Source organism: Brachyhypopomus gauderio, chromosome 14, assembly GCF_052324685.1.
Source record: "Brachyhypopomus gauderio isolate BG-103 chromosome 14, BGAUD_0.2, whole genome shotgun sequence".
NCBI lineage: Eukaryota > Metazoa > Chordata > Actinopteri > Gymnotiformes > Hypopomidae > Brachyhypopomus > Brachyhypopomus gauderio.
Window position 1 is genome coordinate 16,912,727 of NC_135224.1, and position 22,297 is coordinate 16,935,023.

Below are 22,297 nucleotides of genomic sequence, written 5' to 3' on the forward strand. Positions count from 1 at the left end.
GGCTTGGCGGACACGCCCCCCGATGACGTCAGTATGGTGGCTCCGCCCCCCGAGGACGTCGGCTTGGCGGTTCCGCCCCCCGAGGACGTCGGCTTGGCGGTTCCGCCCCCCGAGGACGTCGGCTTGGCGGTTCCGCCCCCCGAGGACGTCGGCTTGGCGGGTCCGCCCCCCGAGGACGTCGGCTTGGCGGGTCCGCCCCCCGAGGACGTCGGCTTGGTGGCTCCGCCCCCCGAGTGCATCTCCTCACCTCGGATTCCTGTCCCCGCTGCCCGTAGGCAGTTCATACCTGTTCCTGTCCCCGCTGCCCGTCGGCAGTTCGTGCCTGTTCCTGTCCCCGCGACCCTGGAGGGGTCGTCCACGCCGGTTCCTGTCCCCGCGACCCTGGAGAGGTCGTCCACGCCGGTTCCTGCCCCCGCGACCCAGGAGTGGTCGTCCACGCCGGTTCCTGTCCCCGCGACCCAGGAGGGGTCGTCCACGCCGGTTCCTGTCCCCGCGACCCAGGAGTGGTCGTCCACGCCGGTTCCTGTCCCCGCGACCCAGGAGGGGTCGTCCACGCCGGTTCCTGTCCCCGCGACCCAGGAGGGGTCGTCCACGCCGGTTCCTGTTCCCGCTGCCCGCCAGCGGACCCTGCCTGTTCCCGCTGCCCGCCAGCGGACCCTGCCTGTTCCCGCTGCCCGCCAGCGGACCCTGCCTGTTCCCGCTGCCCGCCAGCGGACCCTGCCTGTTCCCGCTGCCCGCCAGCGGACCCTGCCTGTTCCCGCTGCCCGCCAGCGGACCCTGCCTGTGCCCGCTGCCCGCCGCCCGGCTCCGCCTGTGCCCGCTGCCCGCCGCCCGGCTCCGCCTGTGCCCGCTGCCCGCCGCCCGGCTCCGCCTGTGCCCGCTGCCCGCCGCCCGGCTCCGCCTGTGCCCGCTGCCCGCCGCCCGGCCGCGCCTGTGCCCGCTGCCCGCCGCCCGGCCGCGCCTGTGCCCGCTGCCCGCCGCCCGGCCGCGCCTGTGCCCGCTGCCCGCCGCCCGGCCGCGCCTGTGCCCCAAGAGACTGTGCTGCCCCCTGTTGGGCATGGACTTTGTGTTCCCCCTGCTCCGCCATGTACCTCCTATGTTCCGTTGGCCGTGTTCCCCTTGCTCCCTGGTCCCGTCCCTGGTTTTGTTTTGGTCCCTGTCCCCGTGGTTGTGTCTGTTCGTGTCCATGTTCCTGTTCCTGTGTCTGTTTCCTGTGGTGTCGTCTCTGTCCCCGTCCCCGTGTCTGTTCCCCAAGTTGTTACCCACCTTGTTCCTGTCCCCGTCACCATCGTCCAGGCCGTGTTTGCCTCAGTGTTTACCTCTGCCCTGTCCCCTGGCCCCGCTCCAGTGTCTGTCCCCAGTCCTGTCCGGTCCAGTCCTGCTCCTGTGCCTCGCCCTGGCCCTGTCCTGCCCCCCTGTGTCCCGTGTCATGCTGTGTCCCGGCCCAGCTCTTGGCCTGTCTCCCTGTCTCCGGTCCCTGCCGTGTCCCAGGTCCCCCGTCCTATTTTGTCTGGTCCTGTCCCTCCGGTCTGTCCTGTGTCCGCTGTCCCTGTCCTGTCTGCCCTTGCGTGCCCCGGAGTGGCACGCTTTGAGGGGGGGTTCTGTCACGTAGGGCAACGCCCCCTCTCGTAGCTGTCACTCTGGGTTCCCTCATGTCCGTGTTTCCTGCCTGTTTGTCCCGCCCTGCTCGTTTGTCTTCGTGTTTCCTTGTTTGTTACCACGCCCAGTGTCAGTGCCATCACCTGTCCCTAGTTAGTTTCTATGTATAAAGTCCCGTCATTCCCCAGTCGTGTTATCCGTGATTTTGTCTACTTCGTGCCTTGTGCTTTGTATACCTGTTCTTCGTGAGTATTGTTTCCGCTACCAGAGTACCTGCCTGTTCCGTGTTTCCCCGTCGTGTTTGGTTTATCTGTCCGAGTATGTCTGTTGTCATTTCTTGTATGGACTGCCTTCCCGATATGACCTGCGCCCGGTATTACGACTCTGCTTTTGGTATTCCCCGTATTAAATCTCGCTCATCTCTGCAATTGTGTCCGTCTCCTCGCTCCGTTGCTCCCGCAACGTTACAGTATGTTTATTTATGTCTACGTTTATTTGTTCTTCTAGGTATCAGGTTTTAATTCCTGTTGTTTAAGCCTGTTGTTGAGCCTGTGTTTATTTGGGTAATGGCATTGATTCCTGTAGTTTAGTAGTAATCTGTCTCAAGTGTATCTGGAATTTGGGTACTGTCTAGGATGTATTCTGTGAACAGATTGCAAAGCACTCTGCAAGTCACTCTGGATAAGAGCATCTGCTAAATGCCCAAAAAATGTAAATGTAAAAAAATTAAATTGAAACATATTACGGAAAGAGAAAACAAGAATAAGACATGGAACCCCCCCCAAGGACAAGGGTCTGGGTGAGGAACTGGAGGACAGGCAGTGTGTGTGTGTGTGTGTGTGTGTGTGTGTGTGTGTGTGTGTGTGTGTGTGTGTGTGTGTGTGTGTGTGTAATTTTCAGTTTCAGTGTATGTAAGAATATGTCCAATGTCAGAAAAACATACACCTCTCATAAGAACATGGTAAATACATTTTTATTGTCATGGAGCTGTCAACTATGTTTTGTGTTTATTTCATTTATCTGTGTTTCTTAATACTTTAATATATGTTGATATGATTGTGTGAGAAAAAACATCAGCTCAGAGCTGATGGAGCAGAAATCCAGAGAAGGTGTGTATGTTGGATGTTAGGCTACTAGCCACCTGGAAGCCACTAGGCAGGTTCAAGTACACCTTGTCGCCCTGTTCCAGGATCAGTGTTACTGAATTACTGGCGTAATCTTCATTATCACCTCTGTCCTGGGTCTCCCAAATCAGTAAGACTTCATCATAATTCTTGTACAAACTCACACCGATGTCCGACTTGGACACCCAGCTGTATGTGGTGAAGGTAAAGAAATAAACACCCTTCACTGGAGCAGTGAAGATCCCTGCAAATACACCACACACACACACACACACACACACACACACACACAGACCAAACAGGCATTAAAAACATTTATACAAATAAACCAATAGTCATATAAAAATTGTCACACCTTGATATATAACGCTGGAAACAATACACTTTGTTTAAAAGTATTTACATGGGTGTTTACAATGTAACAGGCCCCTCCCCTAAAGGCCATGTGGATTTGGGATTGTTTCTGTCCTGATTGCGTTGTTTAAGACTTCCCTAACGCTCTACGCATAATATCCAGTTGAGTGACTGGATATATGTCATTAGGTTTTCTTGCAATACAAGAGACTTCATTTATTCATTTTGTTGTTGTTATGTTTGTATGTTGTTGGAGTGGGTGACTATTTATTTGGTTCTTCCTTTTCTCCTGTTTTTGTGAGAGGGTAGGGAGTTAGGGAAGATTGAACTGTGTTTATTTTTATTATTTCTTTTTTTGTAGGGAAGTTAGCTTGGGATAATGTCACGAATGGATCCACTCCTATTAGTCCTGTCCATGTCTTCTGTTTAGCCACATGTAGATCCGATCCTCAGTCAGTCCTATTGTTACGTTTATGGTGGGCAGGCACAACGCAAGTGCAGGAGTTTTAAAAGTTTAATTAAATTTACTAGAACACACAAGACACGAAACGCTATGAATGAGGGAACGCACCAATGCAAACACGACAGTCAAAACGGGAAACATAACTAAATAGAATTAACTAATATAGCCGGTGACAAAAAACATTAAACCCAACAAACATAAATGAACGAGGAACAGACAAACGGGGTAAATGTAAAAACTAGGACATTAAACATAACCAGAACTAACTAGAGAACATAGGGGAACTAAAGGAAGGTAACTAGACATGAAACCGGAAACATGGTCAACAAAGGTTACCAGAACAAACGCGACAAGGAGCAGAACTATAACACGGAGGATAAACGAGCAAAGGTACAGGCTACATGGCACAAAAATGGGGAATAAAACTGACCGAAGGGAGAAAGGAGGCAAACAGAGCAAAGCAACATGAAACACTTACAAACGATGACAACAAAGGACAGGGCTGAGGAAACTAAATACACTAAATCTGGGTATATGAATGAGACACAGGTGGGGAGAATTATGAGGGGGGCAGGGAAAACAGTGCAGGGCGTAACGGACAACGGGGGAAACCATAGGAACAAAGACTAGGCAGGACGAGGGCGGGCGTCACAGGAAAAGGGAGGAGTTAGGCATGACACCTATGTCTTCCGTTCTCCCTCACCTTCTTGTCATGTCTGTCCCTCCCCCCTTGCTTTGATCTCAGGTGTTTCTGGTTTAGGTTTGATTTGTTTGGTACTTTTACTCCCTGTGTTTCAGTCCCTCTTTGTAAGTCTGTGTGTTAGTGATCCATGTGTTAATATTCCTGGTGTGTGTTCTGTATTCCCTATGCAGTTGTATCTGGTTTGTAAGTTGTTCCGTTGTCTATATGCATCTTGACTCTCTCATGTTCCTAGTCTTTTGTAAATCTGAGTTATTCTGTCTGGCTTTTGGTTTCCTATGTCTCTTTTATGCCGTGGCGTCCTCGTACCCTCCGGGTCTGTCCGGCCTGGCTGGAGGAGGCTAGTGTGAGTCAGTTCTGCTATATTTGAGAGACTTTCTTGGATTGATTAAACTGGGTGCTGACCAAACCGCACAGGCCATAACAGACGGACTTGTCCAGGGGTGAGTACCAAACACCATCTCCTAGTACTCACCTGAGTAACTCACTAAAAACGTTATGTGCACCCTTGTTTATATGCACTACCAGTAAATAAAATTGGACACACTTGCTGTTTATTTTTATGATTTTCAATATTGCAGTGTTTTTTGTATTGCAGCGCGATGGACATTTAGGGCCACCGTACTCTTGGTGTTCTGTTAACCAGCTTCATGAAGCAGCACCTATGATGCTTTTTCATCATCACATCACATTATCATCACTTTCTGCTGAGGGTGCATTAAAATTTGTGTGTGTATGCATGTGTCTGTGAGTCTGTGTGTGTGTGTTGCGAGTAAATTCATAAATAACACCCTTCTCAAATTATATTGGTTTTATAAACAAATATAAGCATAATCCATTATATTAAAATGCATTTTTTACTATTAAAAACATTCATTTAGATGTGTGTCCAAACTTGTAGTATATATGTTGAACACAGATTATTGCAGAATAATTTATAGAGATTACCTGTTGTTGTGTCGTAGGCATCACCAATGTTGGTTATGACATGTTCATGAATGAGGATGGAGCTCTTGTCGTAGGGTCCCGTTTGTCCGAAGGTGGTGCCCTTTTCAACAGATGGAGGCCGCATCGCCACAGAGAACACCACCTTTGTCCCTTTACCTCAGAGTGTAAACACATACAATGAATACACAAACATGTACTTTTATGATACACCTATATTAATACTCAAACATGTAATCTTATATATGACACGCACATATTAATACTCAAACTCACACTCTGTGGTGTACATTCAAACATTCAAAGTTGGTCACAGCATAAAATCAATAGCATAACATGTCCTGACTGATCCAGATGGTGGTAACACTCTGATCCAGATGGTGGTGATACTCTAAACCAGATGGTGGTAACATTCTGATCCAGATGGTGGTAACACTCTAAACCAGTTGGTGGTAACACTCTGAACCTTGATGTCTGAGCAGCATTAACAATGGAAGGTTGGGAATCAGATCTGGATCTAAGAACCAGAGCTGTGTGAACATGTCTACTCCTATTACATTATGGGATTCCTTTATATTTGTCATTAAGCAAATGATAAGGTTTCAAATTGATGTATAAGCAGTGTAAAGAAAGCTGACTTTATGAACATAAATAAAGTGGATGAACCTTCTGACAGATATACTGAGCAGTCTTGTCAAAAACATGAAGCAGCAGGAAATTAGGTAATTGTGACGGGCAGGGAGTGCAAAATAAAATGAAAGCGATCACGCCAAGTCTCAGTGAAAAGGGAGGTTTTAATGAATAGTGAGCAAACCAAAAAACCCATGAGAAGAGGACATTGTAACGATACAGTGACCAGCGGTCAACTGGTACAAAGACAAGACATATATAGACAAACGACCGTCAGGTGAGGCGGCCCACCTGAGGGACAAACAACGCAACAACAAGACAACTGCTGCTGACCAGTAGGGGGCCCGCCGTACCGTGACAGTTAGTATGTTTCCCATGATAACATTTGCACATGCTGTTGTTTCTGTGTCTTGCTCCACCTCTAGGAAGGAGTGATATTTTAACTTGAGGTTTAAATCAAATCAAATCAAATATATTTGTATAGCGCTTTTCACAACATATGTTGTCACAAAGCGCTTTACAGGATTTAATTAATTCTTCCGGCAATATTAATGTATGACATTAGCAAGCAATCTTGAAATGCACAACACAGCTCACTGATTGGTATCATGCAATCTGCTTCTCAGAATCACTCATTCCTGAAGTTATTCTACATGAATTCCTAGCGCCTACAGAAAATGCTTCCCTACTTCCCTAGGTTTACATGTTTTACTGGCTTGACCTTCAGACTATTACAACTTTTTTTTCTGTGGAGAGTCATATTTATTCAACTCTGAATGATTGAATACACGAAATTATGTTCTCAATTATATATATATATTGAAATAACATTGTTTGCTGCAGTATTAGCTACCAAAGCAAAGACTGTGTCCTGTCCACAAGGTCATTAACCTTTCAAGAGTCAAGCAGAAATTAGCTTTACCTGTGCACAATCTTTCCAAAGAGTCTACACGATTGTTTAATTTCTGGAGAGGGTTCTCCTCATCTTCTGTGACCAGTGATTTCACCTTGAGCAGCAGGGTTGCCACCACTAGCAACACGAGCTTCATCTTCACAATCTTCATCTTCTTGGTGTGTGGTGTTGCTACAACAGGCTTGAACACTCTTATATGGTCCATGCAAAACTGGAAGGTGAAATGGGCCGAACATCATGACGCAGGTTTCTTTCTGGCCAGTGGGGGAATGTTAGCATGACTAATATTTCTCAATCCTGAGGACATGCCCCTTCCTTCTTTCCAACCATTAGAGGGCCAACAGCCAACTTTGGTTATGTAAATTTGCAGCAATCCGTCAATACTTTTCCTCTGTTCCAACTCTTACAAACAGTGTTGATACCACTACAAACAGATCTCCAGATTTGTGTTCTTCTCTCTCCAGGCAAAATCCTCCAACTCCTAAATTCATGCAATCTGACTACATGACCAATCCTTCTACTTTGTTCCAGATAATCTCAAGAGATCTGCTTCTTTTTATCACTGTTATATCTTTTATCATGAACAATTCTTTATCCTCTGGACCAAATACATTCAACATGGTGGTACCACAAGCACAACAGCTTCAACACAAGCACTTACAGACCGGTATCACTTCTCTCTTTCCTCTCTAAAGTTCTTGAGCAGTTTAGAATACGTTTTCTCTTTTCCTCACCCAGAACCAGTTCCACAGACCCATTTGGTTTGCCTACAAACCAACACATTCAACACAAACAACCTTTGTAGCAGTGACATAGCAGTGACATAGCAGTGACAGCAGTGAAATAGCAGTGATATAGCAGTGACATAATAGTGACAGTGGCATAATTTTCATGATAACCAATTGTCATTCTCAACTCGTGTTTCAAATCTGATTGGCCTTACAAATTTCTCCTTTCTCAGATTTTATAACATATAAAGGATTTAGCCCTTTCTGTCAGAAGAAGCTATTCAGGACGTTGTGTAGTCTTCCGAAGTTCACGTGTCACTCCACTGGTGTGTTCTCTTCATTGGCTTCCATTCACTGCCCACATCAGATGTGAAATATTACCCCCCCCACCCCAATATTCATCCCCCACCCCCACCCGCCATACATGATAACAATCCTCACGGCCCAATCTGCATGTCAAGTACTTAGAGTCTCAAGCATGGCTCAGCTTGAAACATGATCCTTCACATCCTTCAAGATAAGACAAGCATGGACACTTTCCTTCCACTGGCTGTGTGGACAGTGAGGTCCCCTACAGCTTTCAAATGCAGACTGAGGACTCATCTCTGACTCTGAAGACTTGTCTTTGTACTTATCCATATGTGCTGGTTTGTTGATCGTGATCACTCTAGTGTTAATACCACATGCAATCAAGCTGTTGAGATCAGCAGAAAAGAGCATGATTGCACACAGATGTTTCCTGCTCATTATTCACGTTAAAGAGTTGACAAGTGTCTGACAGCTGTACACTTAAACACAGTCCAATACTGACATCATTTAACACCCACCAGTTTGACCATCCGGTCTTCAACAATCACCACCAGCACTGAGTACCCTTAATGAACCAGTAATGGAGAAGCAGCAGATATCAGAGACGAGGTAAGACAAGGAGCAGGAACTGGAGCAGTGGCTGCGTGTGGTCACGTGTGGTCACGTGTGGTCACGTGTGGCCGCTTGTGGCTGTGTGAACATAGAGTGATGGAGGATACAGTCTGCATAGTCAAGAACATTAAAGACACGTTTGTCAAGAACTATATCATTTCACATTATATATAATGTTTTGTGTAAATATATTAACACAACCACTAAAATAACGGGCACAAAAGGATCAGTTGTCATCACACATTCATCCTCATGCACCACAGCTCGTGTTGTTTATTGCATTATTTGCAAGAGATCTAATCAGCGTTACATTGGAGAAACCAAGAGAAGACTTGCTGATTGGATTAAGTATGTGTCATTTCCAGTGTCAAGGTGCTTTAATCCTAATGGGCATTGTATTAATGACATATCTGTTTTCATAGCTAGTTGTAGCTATGGCAGCAAAAACTTTAGTAAATTTAAAGAAATGGAACTGATCTCCACTCACTATGTACCTGTTCAAAAAAAAGGAAATGCACATCTGACCATATCAAGTACTGTATTGTACCTTTGGGAGTACATTTATGAACAGTGTACCTCTGAGTACAAGGAAGTACTCCTATCGTACCTCCATTTTTTAGTGTGTAGCTATGACAGCAATGACTTTAGTAAATTTAAAGAAATGGAACTGATCTCCACTCCTGGAACTTTAGAGCCTCGTGGAATGAATGTGACGATTTAAACATCTACATTTTCATATATAAACTGGTTCCTCCTACTATTAATTCAGAAGCAGTCTAAAACATCATGTTTCTCTGGAAACTGCAGATTCAACTAGTTTTGAGTTAAACCTGTAATACTTATAAATGTGATGGACATATTGGTGTATGTAGGAGTGTGTTAGATATGTTTATTGGTTTGTAAGTAAAATACTGCAATTGGACATGTTTTGCTGAATAATCATTTATTGTCACACATATGATCACACATCACATCTGGTTATTGTTGTGACATAAAATGCTGTATTGGTACAACCAAGGCAATTTAACTGAATTTCTTTAAAATAACTGATGCATTTTAAAGGAAAAATTACAGTATGGAAAATACATATTTATTGTATTTTTTAAAGAAAAAGTCAAATGTATTATGCTTTTATGTTTGCTGTATTGATCTGTGTTTCTGTGCATTGGTCTTATCTGATCCACATACAGATTGTGTGACAGACAGTATCAGCTCAGAGCTGATGGAGCAGAAATCCAGAGAAGGTGTGTATGTTGGATGTTAGGCTACTGGCCACCTGGAAGCCACTAGGCAGGTTCAAGTACACCTTGTCGCCCTGTTCCAAGATCAGTGCTACTGAATTACTGGCGTAATCTTCATTATCACCTCTGTCCTGGTGCTCCCAAATCAGCAAGACTTCCTCATGGTTCTTGTACAAACTCACACCGATGTTCTTCTCAGACACCCAGCTGTATGTGGTGAAGGTAAAGAAATAAACACCCTTCACTGGAGCAGTGAAGATCCCTGCAAATACACCACACACACACACACACACACCAAAACACACACATCATAGACAGGCATTAAAAATGTTTATACTAAAATTACTATGGACATATGACACAATGACAAATGACTTTATACCTTAACATGCATTTCTGTGAAAAGTCTTGGGACACCATCATATTTGTTATTTTAGCAATGGTATAGTAACCATATATATCTATTTCTCAGTGTCTTTATTAGAATACAATACAAAAACACAGAACATTTATATCAAAAAGATGAAATTAATGACAGGGTCTCTGGGCTACAGGGATATGTGAGCAGCAGGACCCTGGCTCTCTCAACCCCCAATGGAACAGAATGGAGTGGTACCAGGACACTTCGGGACACGTCAGGACAGTGTGCCCTAAAGAGTTCAACATGTGCTTGGTGCAAGCAGAGGTCAGATTAAATACTGACTTTTACATGTAGGAGCCATGTTCTGAAAATTGTATTTTTTTAATTTTGTCTCCATATTTCCTGTATTTTGGTTGTATTTGAATGCTTCAGTCTTTCTCCAGATTGCAGCTATTTTTATATATTACCTGTTGCTGTGTTGTAGGCATTTCCAATGTTGGTTATGGAATGTTGGTGAATGAGGATGGAGCTCCAGCTGAAGGGTCCTGTTATTCCAAAGTTATCGCTCTTAATAGATGGAGGCCGCATCGCCACAGAGAACACCACCTTTGTCCCTTCACCCCAGAGTGGAAACACACACAAGTGAATACACAAGTACTCTTATATAACACACACAAATACACACACACACACACACACCCCTACCTGAATACTCAAACCTGTAGTCTTATATATGACACACACCTATATTAATACTCAAACATGTACTCTTATATACGACACACACTTATATTAATACTCAAACATGTACTCATATATGACAAACACCTATATTAATACTCAAACATGTACTCATATATTACAAACACCTATATTAATATCTAAATATGTACTCATATATATGACAAACACACACACACACACACCCCTACCTGAACACACAAACTTGTAGTCTTATTTATGACATACACACAAACCTACCTGAATACACAAACATGCACTCTTATACATGATACACACACACATACACACACATCTACCTGAATACAGTAACATATTCTTATATATGACCCACACACACACACACACAGTATATTTTCTAGGTAACATGGTGTTTCATCTTACTCCACCTTAGAGAGAAAGTAATATTTTTATTTTAATCTTCTATTAAAACTTTCTTTTCTGTGAAGAATTATATTTACACAAATCTGCAAGACCAATTGTCCTAAATATATACTTAGAACAATATTCTAATTGTTAGGCCAATATTATTGTTTGCTGCATTATTAGTTATTATTAGCACTTTTACCTGTTTTTGATTTTTCTAAAGCAGTGATGCGATCATTTAATTTCAGGAGAAATCCCCCCTCATCGTCTGTGAGCAGCGAGTTCACCTTGAACAGCAGGTTAGCCACCACTAGCAACACGAGCTTCATCTTCACAATACTCATCATCCTCTTAGCGTGCACAGTGGAGCCACAAGGGGTTTGAGGTCTTATACTGTTTGGTCAAAACTGCATGTCAGACCCATTTCACCACCATGACTCAGATGTTTCTTATCTGCCTAAAGGGGGGAAGCTCTAAATGCTCCATCACTGGGTTGCACAAATCACTTGACCTACACTTCACCCACGAACGGTTCTTTATGACTTTGACACGTCTCCGTAAGACATGGAGCCTGCAGTCTCAACATGGCATGACTGCACTGGTCTGATTATGAACAAGTCAGATCAACTGGCCCAGGCAATCCACCGGCGTTGGACAGGATCAAACAAGACTCCCACCACACGAGACTCCCACCAAAACAGACTCACTCCACAAAAGACTCACACCACACAAGATTCCCACCACACAAGACTCACACCACACAGCGCTTGGAGATGAAGAGGGTCCCGCTCTCAAAAATTAAGAGAGCATGAATTAAACAATAATAATAATACCAACTAAAACACAGGTCTGATCTGGTCTCTGGTCTCCGTTATGGTCTGCTCTGATTGTTATAGCTAAAAGGCAAACCAAAAACTAACGAGTACAAACAATAAATCACAAAACTGGGCTCAAACCAAAGCGGAGATTAGACAGCAGGAACATGGCTGCAGGATGCACAGGACAGGAACAGGACCTAAAGATGGACAAGTAAATAAGACAGGATGTTGGAGGACAAGGGACTCGATGAAGAACTGGAAGACAGACACTAGCAAAGGGATAAAATGAACATGGGAACTATGACAGGCACACACATGGGCACAAGGAAAGAGATGGAGACCCACACAGGGACAGAGATGGAGACAAGCACAGGGACAGAGATAGAGACCCACACAGGGACAGAGATGGAGACAAGCACAGGGACATAGATAGAGACCAGCACAGGGACAGAAATGGAGACAAGCACAGGGACAGAGATAGAGACCAGCACATGGACAGGGATGGAGACCAGCACAGAGATGGAGACCAGCACATGGACAGAGATGGAGACCAGCACAGAGACAGAGATGGAGACCAGCACATGGACAGAGATGGAGACCAGCACAGAGACAGAGATGGAGACCAGCACATGGACAGAGATGGAGACCAGCACAGAGATAGAGATGGAGACCAGCACAGAGACAGAGATGGAGACCAGCACAGAGACAGAGATGGAGACCAGCACATGGACAGAGATGGAGACCAGCACAGAGATAGAGATGGAGACCCACACAGGGACAGAAATAGAGACCAGCACATGGACAGAGATGGAGACCAACACAGATACAGAGATAGAGACCCACACAGGGACAGAGAAGATGTGTATGTTGGATGTTAGGCTACTAGTCACCTGAAAGCCACTGGGCAGGTTCAAGTACACCTTGTCCAAAAATTTACTTGAGTAAAAGTTAAAAAAGTACTTTCATTAAAAGCTACTCAAGTAGTGAGTAAATGCATGTGTCACATTGAGGACCCCGGCCCCTCCCTTTTGGGCGTGTGTCTACGTACTTTCTAAAGCAGTGATGCGATCATTTAATTTCAGGAGAAATTCCCCGTCATCGTCTGTGAGCAGCGTGTTCACCTTGAACAGCAGGTTAGCCACCACTAGCAACACGAGCTTCATCTTCACAATATTCATTATCCTCTTAGCGTGCACAGTGGAGCCACAAGGGGTTTGAGGTCTTATACTGTTTGGTCAAAACTGCATGTCAGACCCATTTCACCACCATGACTCAGATGTTTCTTATCTGCCTAAAGGGGGGAAGCTCTAAATGCTCCATCACTGGGTTGCACAAATCACTTGACCTACACTTCACCCACGAATGGTTCTTCATGACTTTGACACGTCTCCGTAAGACATGGAGCCTGCAGTCTCAACATGGCATGACTGCACTGGTCTGATTATGAACAAGTCAGATCAACTGGACCAGGAAATCCACCGGCATTGGACGGGATCAAACAAGATTCCCACCACATGAGACTCCCACCAAAACAGACTCACTCCACAAAAGACTCACACCACACAAGATTCCCACCACACAAGACTCACACCACACAGCGCTTGGAGATGAAGAGGGTCCCACTCTCAAAAATTAAGAAACCATGAATTAAACAATAATAATAATACCAACTAAAACACAGGTCTGATCTGGTCTCTGGTCTCCGTTATGGTCTGCTCTGATTGTTACAGCTAAAAGGCAAACCAAAAACTAACGAGTACAAACAATAAATCACAAAACTGGGCTCAAACCAAAGCGGAGATTAGACAGCAGGAACATGGCTGCGGGATGCACAGGACAGGAACAGGACCTAAAGATGGACAAGTAAATAAGACAGGATGTTGGAGGACAAGGAACTGATGAGGAACTGGAAGACAGACACTAGCAAAGGGATAAAATGAACATGGGAACTATGACAGGCACACACATGGGCACAAGGAAAGAGATGGAGACCCACACAGGGACAGAGATAGAGACCCACACAGGGACAGAGATAAAGACAAGCACAGGGACAGAGCTGGAGACCCACACAGAGACAGATGGAAACCCACACAGGGACAGAGATGGAGACCAGCACAGAGACAGAGATGGAGACCAGCACAGAGACAGAGATGGAGACCTGCACATGGACAGAGATGGAGACCAGCACAGAGACAGAGATGGAGACCAGCACATGGACAGAGATGGAGACCAGTACATGGACAGAGATGGAGACCAGCACAGAGACAGAGATGGAGACCAGCACATGGACAGAGATGGAGACCAGCACAGAGATAGAGATGGAGACCCACACAGGGACAGAAATAGAGACCAGCACATGGACAGAGATGGAAACCAGCACAGATACAGAGATAGAGACCCACACAGGGACAGAGGTGTGTATGTTGGATGTTAGGCTACTAGTCACCTGAAAGCCACTGGGCAGGTTCAAGTACACCTTGTCCAAAAATTTACTTGAGTAAAAGTAAAAAAGTACTTTCATTAAAAGCTACTCAAGTAGTGAGTAAATGCATGTGTCACATTGAGGACCCCGGCCCCTCCCTTTTGGGCGTGTGTCTACGTCGTCTGCGTCTACTCGTCTGCGTCTGTGAATCTCCGGTTATGTCTTGTAATAATCCGTCTCACCTGTGGCTCATCTCGTATTCACGTGAGGCTCATGTGGTTTGTCTATTTAATGTGCGTTTGCGCAGTGTCCTGTGCTCGTCGTTGTCTAGAGTCTACACGTTGCCGTGTATGTTTCATGTTCTGTGTGCGCTATAAGCGTTATTTGTATAAATAAAAGTGACGTCCTGAGGATTACGTCTCATCCTTCGCTGCTCAGCCAAACGTCACAGCATGAGTACTGTCTCGTGTCAATAAATTACATCATGGGAAATTGAATTACTGGAAACAATGAATTTTAATGATAACAAAAATAATTTATTGTAAATAAATATTTATAATAAATTATTTTTGTTATCATTAAAATTCATTGTTTCCAGTAACAAAACAGGCCCAGGCCCAGGGTTGGGGCTCGTAAGCGAGCGCCTTGTGGCCGAGCCTTTGCCCACGGGATCCGGCCGGGCTCAGCCCGAACTGGTGATGTGGGCTCAACCTCCTGTGGGTTCACCACCCACAGAGGCTATCGTAGGGGGCCGGTGTAGTGTGGATTAGGTGGCAGCCAAAGGCGGGGACCTCGGCGACCTGATCCTTGGACAGGGCAGCTAGCTGTTGGGACATGGAATGTCACCACACTAGGGGGAAAAGAGCCCGAGCTTGTGCGGTAGGCTGAGCAGTACCAGCTAGAGATAGTTGGGCTCACCGCTACGCACAGCATGGGCTCTGGAAGCCAGCTCCTTGAGAGGGGCTGGACTCTTCATTTCTCTGGAGTTGCTCATGGTGGACGGCGGCGGGCTGGGGTGGGTATTCTCATAGCTCCCCAGCTTAGCCGTTATGTGTTGGAGTTTACCCCGGTGAACGAGAGGGTTGCCTGTCTTCGCCTTCAGGTTGGGAGCAGGGCTCTGGCTGTTGTTTGTGCCTATGGACCAAATAGCAGCACAGAGTATTCAGCCTTCTTGGAGTCCCTGGGAGGGGTACTGAAAAGTGCTCCAATGGGGGACTCCATTGTTCTACTGGGGGTCTTCAACGCTCACGTGGGCAATGACAGTGACACCGGGAGGGGCGTGATTGGGAGGAACGGCCTCCCCGATCTGAACCAGAGTGGTGTTTTGTTATTGGACTTCTGTGCTAGTCATGGTTTGTCCATAACGAACACCATGTTCGAACATAGGGATGTCCACAAGTGCACCTGGCACCAGGACACCTTAGGTCGGAGGTCGATGATCGACTTTGTTGTCGTTTCATCTGATCTCCGGCCCTATGTTTTGGACACTCGGGTAAAGAGAGGGGCTGAGCTGTCAACTGATCACTACCTGGTGGTAAGTTGGATCCGCTGGCAGAGGAGGTGGCTGGACAGACCTGGAAGACCCAAACGTATGGTGAGGGTCTGCTGGGAACGTCTGGCTGAGCACTCTGTCAGGGAGGTCTACAACTGCCACCTCCGGGAAAGCTTTTCCCAGCTTTCGAGGGAGTTAGGGGACATGGAGTCTGAGTGGACCATGTTCTCCGACTCTATAGTTGAAGCTGCTGTACTGAGTTGTGGCCAAAAGATCACTGGTGCCTGTCGCGGCGGCAATCCCCGTACCAGATGGTGGACACTGGAAGTACGGGATGCCGTCAAGCTGAAGAAGGAATCCTATCGGGCCATGTTGGCCACTGGGACTCCCGAGGCAGCTGATAGGTATTGGCAAGCCAGGCGTGCGGCGGCTCAGGCAGTGGTAGAAGCAAAAACTCGGATTTAGGAAGAGTTTGCTGAGGCCATAGAGGAGGACTATCGGTCGGCCTCAAAGAAATTCTGGCAAACCGTCCGGCACCTCAGAAGGGATAAGCAGTACTCTGTCAACACTGTTTACAGTGCGGGTGGGAGCTGTTGACCTCGACTGAGGATATTGTCGCACGGTGGAAGGAATACTTTGAGGATCTCCTAAATCCCTCTGTCATGTCTTCCATGGAGGAAGCGGAGACTGACGACTCAGTGGTGGACCCGTCCATTACCCAAGCCGAAGTCACTGAGGTGGTTCGCAAACTCCCCAGTGGCAAGGCAGCGGGAGTGGTTGAGATTCGTCCTGAGTATCTTAAGTCTCTGGATGTGGTGGGGTTGTCTTGGCTGACACGCCTCTGCAACATCGCATGGCAATCTGGACAGTTCCTCTGGAGTGGCAGACTGGGGTGGTGGTTCTGCTTTTTAAAAAAGGGGACCGGAGAGTGTGCCCCAATTATCGGGGTATCACACTTCTTAGCCTTCCTGGTAAGGTCTACTCTAGGGTACTGGAAAGGAGAGTTCGGCTGATAGTCGAACCTCGGATCCAAGAGGAGCAATGCGTTCTAACAATATTGTTCTAAGGTTTTCATCCTGGCCGTGGAACACTGGACCAGCTTTATACCCTTCATAGGGTGCTCGAGGGTTCATGGGAGTATGCCCAACCAGTCCACATGTGTTTTGTGGATCTGGAGAAGGCATTCGATCGTGTTCCTCATGGTATTCTGTGTGGAGTGCTCCAGGAGTATGGAATCGGGGGTCCTCTACTAAGGGCTGTCTGGTCTCTGTATGATCGGAGCAGGAGTTTGGTTCGCATGGCCGGCAGTAAGTCGGACCTGTTTCCGGTGCATGTTGGACTCCGTCAGGGTTGCCCCTTGTCACCGGTCCTGTTCATAATTTTTATGGACAGGATCTCAAGGCGCAGCCAAGGGCCAGAGGGAGTCCTGTTTGGAGGCCACAGGATCTCATCTCTGCTATTTGCAGATGATGTTGTTCTGTTGGCAGGTTTGCAGCCGAGTGTGAAGCAGCTGGGATGAGAATCAGCACCTCTAAGTCCGTGGCCATGGTTCTCGACCGGAAAAGGGTAGCTTGCTCCCTTCAGGTGGGTGGAGAAGTCCTGCCTCAAGTGGAGGAGTTTAAGTATCTCGGGATCTTGTTCACGAGTGAGGGAAGAATGGAGCGTGAGATCGACAGACGGATTGGTGCAGCTTCCGCAGTAATGCGGTCGCTGTACCGGTCCGTTGTGGTGAAGAAGGAGCTGAGCCATTACCTATGGTAATGAACTTTGGGTAATGACCGAAAGAACGAGATCGCGGATACAAGTGGCCGAAATGAGTTTCCTCCGCAGAGTGGCTGGGCGCACCCTTAGAGATAGGGTGAGAAGCGCGGTCACTCGGGAGGAGCTCGGAGTAGAACCGCTGCTCCTCCACATCGAGAGGAGTCAGTTGAGGTGGCTTGGGCACCTGTTTCGGATGCCCCCTGGACGCCTTCCTAGGGAGGTGTTCCAGGCATGTCCCCCGGGGAGGAGGCCCCGAGGAAGACCCAGGACACGTTGGCGAGACTATGTCTCTCGACTGGCCTGGGAACGTCTCGGAGTTCCACCCGAGGAGCTGGCTGAGGTGTCTGGGGAGAGCGAGGTTTGGGTTTCCCTACTCAGACTGCTACCTCCTCGACCCGGCTCCGGATAAGCGGTAGATAATGGATGGATGGACGGATGGATAAATAAATATAGTATATAAAAATGATTTATTATAAATAATGTGCATTCTTGTTTGTTCCTAATTACTAGGCCTGTGTAACTTTAATGTGTTCCACAAAGGCACTAACTGATGAGACTGTCAGCCAATACGTGTAGCTACAACTTGATGCCAACTGAATCAATTTGTAGCAAACTTAATCATCATATATTACTAGTGTGTACACTCAGAGTGTGAACTGGTTTTTAGTATTGCACTGCGTTACATTTAATAATTACATCATACAAACATGCCTCAGAGATATAGCATTACACAAAATTATACATACGGCAAACTTATCGCATTGTTTTTCCTCAAATTTGATGTTGAATTCTTGTAGGCTGAAATGTCCCCACGTTTGACAGACACAACTCACAGCGCATTATATAACTGTCCTTTTACACGTTTGTAATGTAAACATTGGCTGTATGAGGCCAGGGATGCTCGTGAGGTTTTCTGTCACTTTCTTGCTACGGTGGAGACGGTTTGCGTATGTGATCATGTGACTGACCGGCTTCATTTGATTGGTTACTCATACTCAGGTGACGAGACGTTGGTCAGTCATCTAACTGCAAAGACAAATTATTTACAAACTATAGTAACGGTAGCGCACAGCACAAATCCGATTGTAACAGAGTAAAACTCACATTTTTCTCAGCACATATTTACTCAAGTAAAAGTAGAAGTCGGTCATATTAAAACTACTCTTACAAGTACATTTTTGTCCAAAAAGCTACTTGAGTAAATGTAACGGAGTAAATGTAACACGTTCCTACCCACCTCTGATGAGGATGGAGCTCTTGCTGTAGGGTCTTGTTATTTTCATGTTATAGTCCTTAATAGATGGAGGCCGTATGGCCACAGAGAACACCACCTTTGTCCCTTTACCCCAGAGTGGAAACACACACAAGTGAATACACAAGTACTCTTATATAGCACACACACACACACACACACACACACACACACCCCTACCTGAATACACAAACCTCCAAATGACAACCTCCAAATTTTAATTTCTTCATTCTCCAAGTTCCACCCAGGTCTTGAATAAACATGGAATATAACACATACTGGCATGAAGATCTCCTTTCTGCATGTTTCAATGAATTTTAGTCATTCTTGTTTAAATACCACCATCCATTATAAACCTACAGACTCTCATTCCTATCTACCTAAAATACAATTCTTCCCATTCAAAGGCCTGAAAAACTCCATTCCTCACTCGCAACTCCTCAAACTTAAGCAAATTTTAGTGACAATGAAAACTTCCTCCAGAAAAATGTTGAAATGCAGGAACATATTCAAAAGGCTGGTATTCCTAAGGAAGCCATGATGATTCTTATGCTCGTGTTTGACCTGTTCAGAGAGGAAGCACTGACCTATAAACAATAATCAGTTAAGACAAAAGGTGCTGACATCATCCTACAAATGAAAGAGTGGCTAATACTGTAGTTAAACACTTCAGGACCCTCCAGAATGATGTACAGACTGCATCACCTTTTTAAGGATCCTCCATTAATCTCTTCTAGACGAGTCAAGAACATTAAAGACACGTTTGTCAAGAACGATATAATTTTACATTATATATGTTTTGTGTAAATATATTAACACAACCACTAAAATAACTGGCACAAAAGGATCAGTTGTCATCACTCATTCATCCTCATGCACCACATGACATTGTTCCAGATTAAGGAAATAATAACCAGCAGTCAACTGGTACAAAGACAAGACATATATAGACGAACAAACGACCCTCAGGTGAAACGGATCACGGGTCCCACCCACCTGAGGGACGAACATCACGTGACCAAAAACAGGACATCTGCCGCTGTAAACGGGGGCGACCGGCAGGGGGCCCCCCCACAACGTGACAGACCCCCCCACCAAAGCCGCACTCCCCTCCGGATGTGCGGCTTACAGCGGCAGCACCCAAAACACAACAAAGGGGCGGGGACAAGACAGGGACCCATTCCCTGCCGTCCTGGAGCTGAAACATAAAAACACATACAGGTTAGCTCGCCTCCTGGGCGGGACCCTGGACCGACCGGGCCGTCAACATGATGACAACCACGCCCCGGTCAGTCACAGGGCCCTCACGCCCTAACCGGCCTTAGGCCGCTTAAGCCCCACCGCTGTGTGCGGACCGGGAGCACATGGCCCAACACACGTCACAGGTGTGGATGTGTGCAGGCCGCCACACTGGGGTGCGACCATGGCTTCCACCGACCACCTCCCGAACCTACCTCTTCGCTCGGAGCTGACCCCTGCCCTTTTCGCTAGGGGTCACCCCAGACTCCTGGGGAGTGAACCCCTCCCGGGGCCCCTCATCTCAAGGTGGACTCCTCCACCCAAACCAGGAGCGCCAGAGACCAGGGCCCTGGCAATGCGCATCAGGGACACGCTGGTCACCCCGAGCTCGAAGGGGAGGGTCTCCTCCTGGAGACCCCACTAGGTCCGGGAGTGCCGCAGTCCACCACCAGGAGCGACCTGCAACACATCACACACACACGCACACAGACGACATACAACACATAATGCGCAATGCCCTGACCTTTGAACCCCCTTATACCCAGGGGGGAGGGGACCCCTTCTTGGCATGAGGAGACACCCTGTCCATACACCCCAGGCATCCTCAGCCTACAAAGGGGTACAGGGGCTCCTCCCTGCTCAGGGGTCCCTCCCAAAGGTCAGGTCTCCTGATGGAGTTGCGCCTTCTTAGCCACATGCCGTGGCTCAGGAACCCCATAGCTCCCCCCCAAAAACATATTTAGAGGGGGGCCCCTCCGGGGAATAACAAAACAAAAACACAGACACAACATATAACACATACGCACCCAAGATACCCTCCATACCACCTCCAGTGGCACGGGACCTCAAATGGGCCCCTCCCCACACACAGTGAAGAGGGGTGCAAGAGAGGAATTACATAAAACAAAGCATGCTACACGCTAGGACAAAACGAACATGCAAAGACAGAACACAAACAAACGGACAGGACCCACCGACACACGTGCTCTGTGGAGCGCGACGAGCCCACTCCAGCTCTCTCTCTCACCGTTTTCACAACGGGATCCGCAGATCTTTGGAGAGAGAGAGCTATGCGCGAGCGGCTTGCGCGTCACGCCCACAGCGACGCGTCTCTCTGGCGAAAGGAGCAGAGAGACTCTCGCGTCTCAAGCGTTCTAGCGTGCAGCACGCATCGGTGGACCCGTCCACACACACACACGAACACCACCAGCGAGACACACACAACAGCACACTCACACACTCGCTCAAGTCCGCGTCGCTATTCGAACAAAACAACGTACACACACACACACACACACATACACAGACGATAACGAACAACGGACGAGCGCAATGTGAGGTACCGGTATTCTCGCTGGGTGAGAGCGGAGTCTACTGGTCCCCAGCTCTAGTCACCGCCGTGTGACTTACGGGTCTTACACAAACACGGCGGGACGAGTGGGGACAGACTCAACAAACTCTCAGACAAAACACGACAAACACACAGCACGTAGACAAACACTTACCACGAGACATGACCACGAACGAAGGAGAAAGTAAAAGGAGACTGGCGGCTTCCGAAGGGTGGCTGGTTATTCTGTGACGGGCAGGGTGAGCAACTTCAAAAGGAAGCGATCACGCCAAGTCTCAGGGAAAGAGGATGGTTTAATTGAAAGTGTGCAAACCAAAAACCAGTGACATTGTTCCAGATTAAGGAAATAATAACCAGCAGTCAACTGGTACAAATACAAGACATATATAGACGAATAAACGACCCTCAGGTGAAACGGATCACGGGTCCCGCCCACCTGAGGGACGAACATCACGTGACCAAAAACAGGACATCTGCCGCTGTAAACGGGGGCGACCGGCAGGGGGCCCCCCACAACGTGACAGTACCTCTGAGTACAAGGAAGTACTCCTATCGTACCTCCATTTTTTAGTGTGTAGCTATGACAGCAATGACTTTAGTAAATTTAAAGAAATGGAACTGATCTCCACTCCTGGAACTTTAGAGCCTCGTGGAATGAATGTGACAATTTAAACATCTACATTTTCATATATAAACTGGTTCCTCCTATTAATTCAGAAGCAGTCTAAAACATCATGTTTCTCTGGAAACTCTGCAGATTCAACTAGTTTTGAGTTAAACATGTAATACTTATAAATGTGATGGACATATTGGTGTATGTAGGAGTGTGTTAGATATGTTTATAGGTTTGTCAGTAAAATACTGCAATTGGACATG

General features: G+C 46.8%; 2 protein-coding genes across 2 annotated transcripts; both read right to left on the bottom strand.

Annotated features, from left to right (window-relative positions):
* Positions 1-2,538: 2,538 nt before the first annotated feature.
* On the bottom strand, positions 2,539-6,915 carry LOC143475559 (complement C1q-like protein 2). Its single transcript, XM_076973427.1, has 3 exons — positions 6,738-6,915; positions 5,189-5,338; positions 2,539-2,967 (listed from the first exon to the last, which is right to left on the bottom strand). Exons 1-3 carry the CDS (start codon positions 6,877-6,879, stop codon positions 2,678-2,680), a joined length of 582 nt encoding a protein of 193 aa, XP_076829542.1. The 5' UTR covers positions 6,880-6,915; the 3' UTR covers positions 2,539-2,677.
* A 2,388-nt stretch (positions 6,916-9,303) lies between these two features.
* On the bottom strand, positions 9,304-11,451 carry LOC143475493 (complement C1q-like protein 4). The gene is made up of 3 exons (XM_076973342.1): positions 11,289-11,451; positions 10,447-10,593; positions 9,304-9,880 (listed from the first exon to the last, which is right to left on the bottom strand). Exons 1-3 carry the CDS (start codon positions 11,431-11,433, stop codon positions 9,591-9,593), a joined length of 582 nt encoding a protein of 193 aa, XP_076829457.1. The 5' UTR covers positions 11,434-11,451; the 3' UTR covers positions 9,304-9,590.
* Between the last annotated feature and the right edge of the window lie 10,846 nt (positions 11,452-22,297).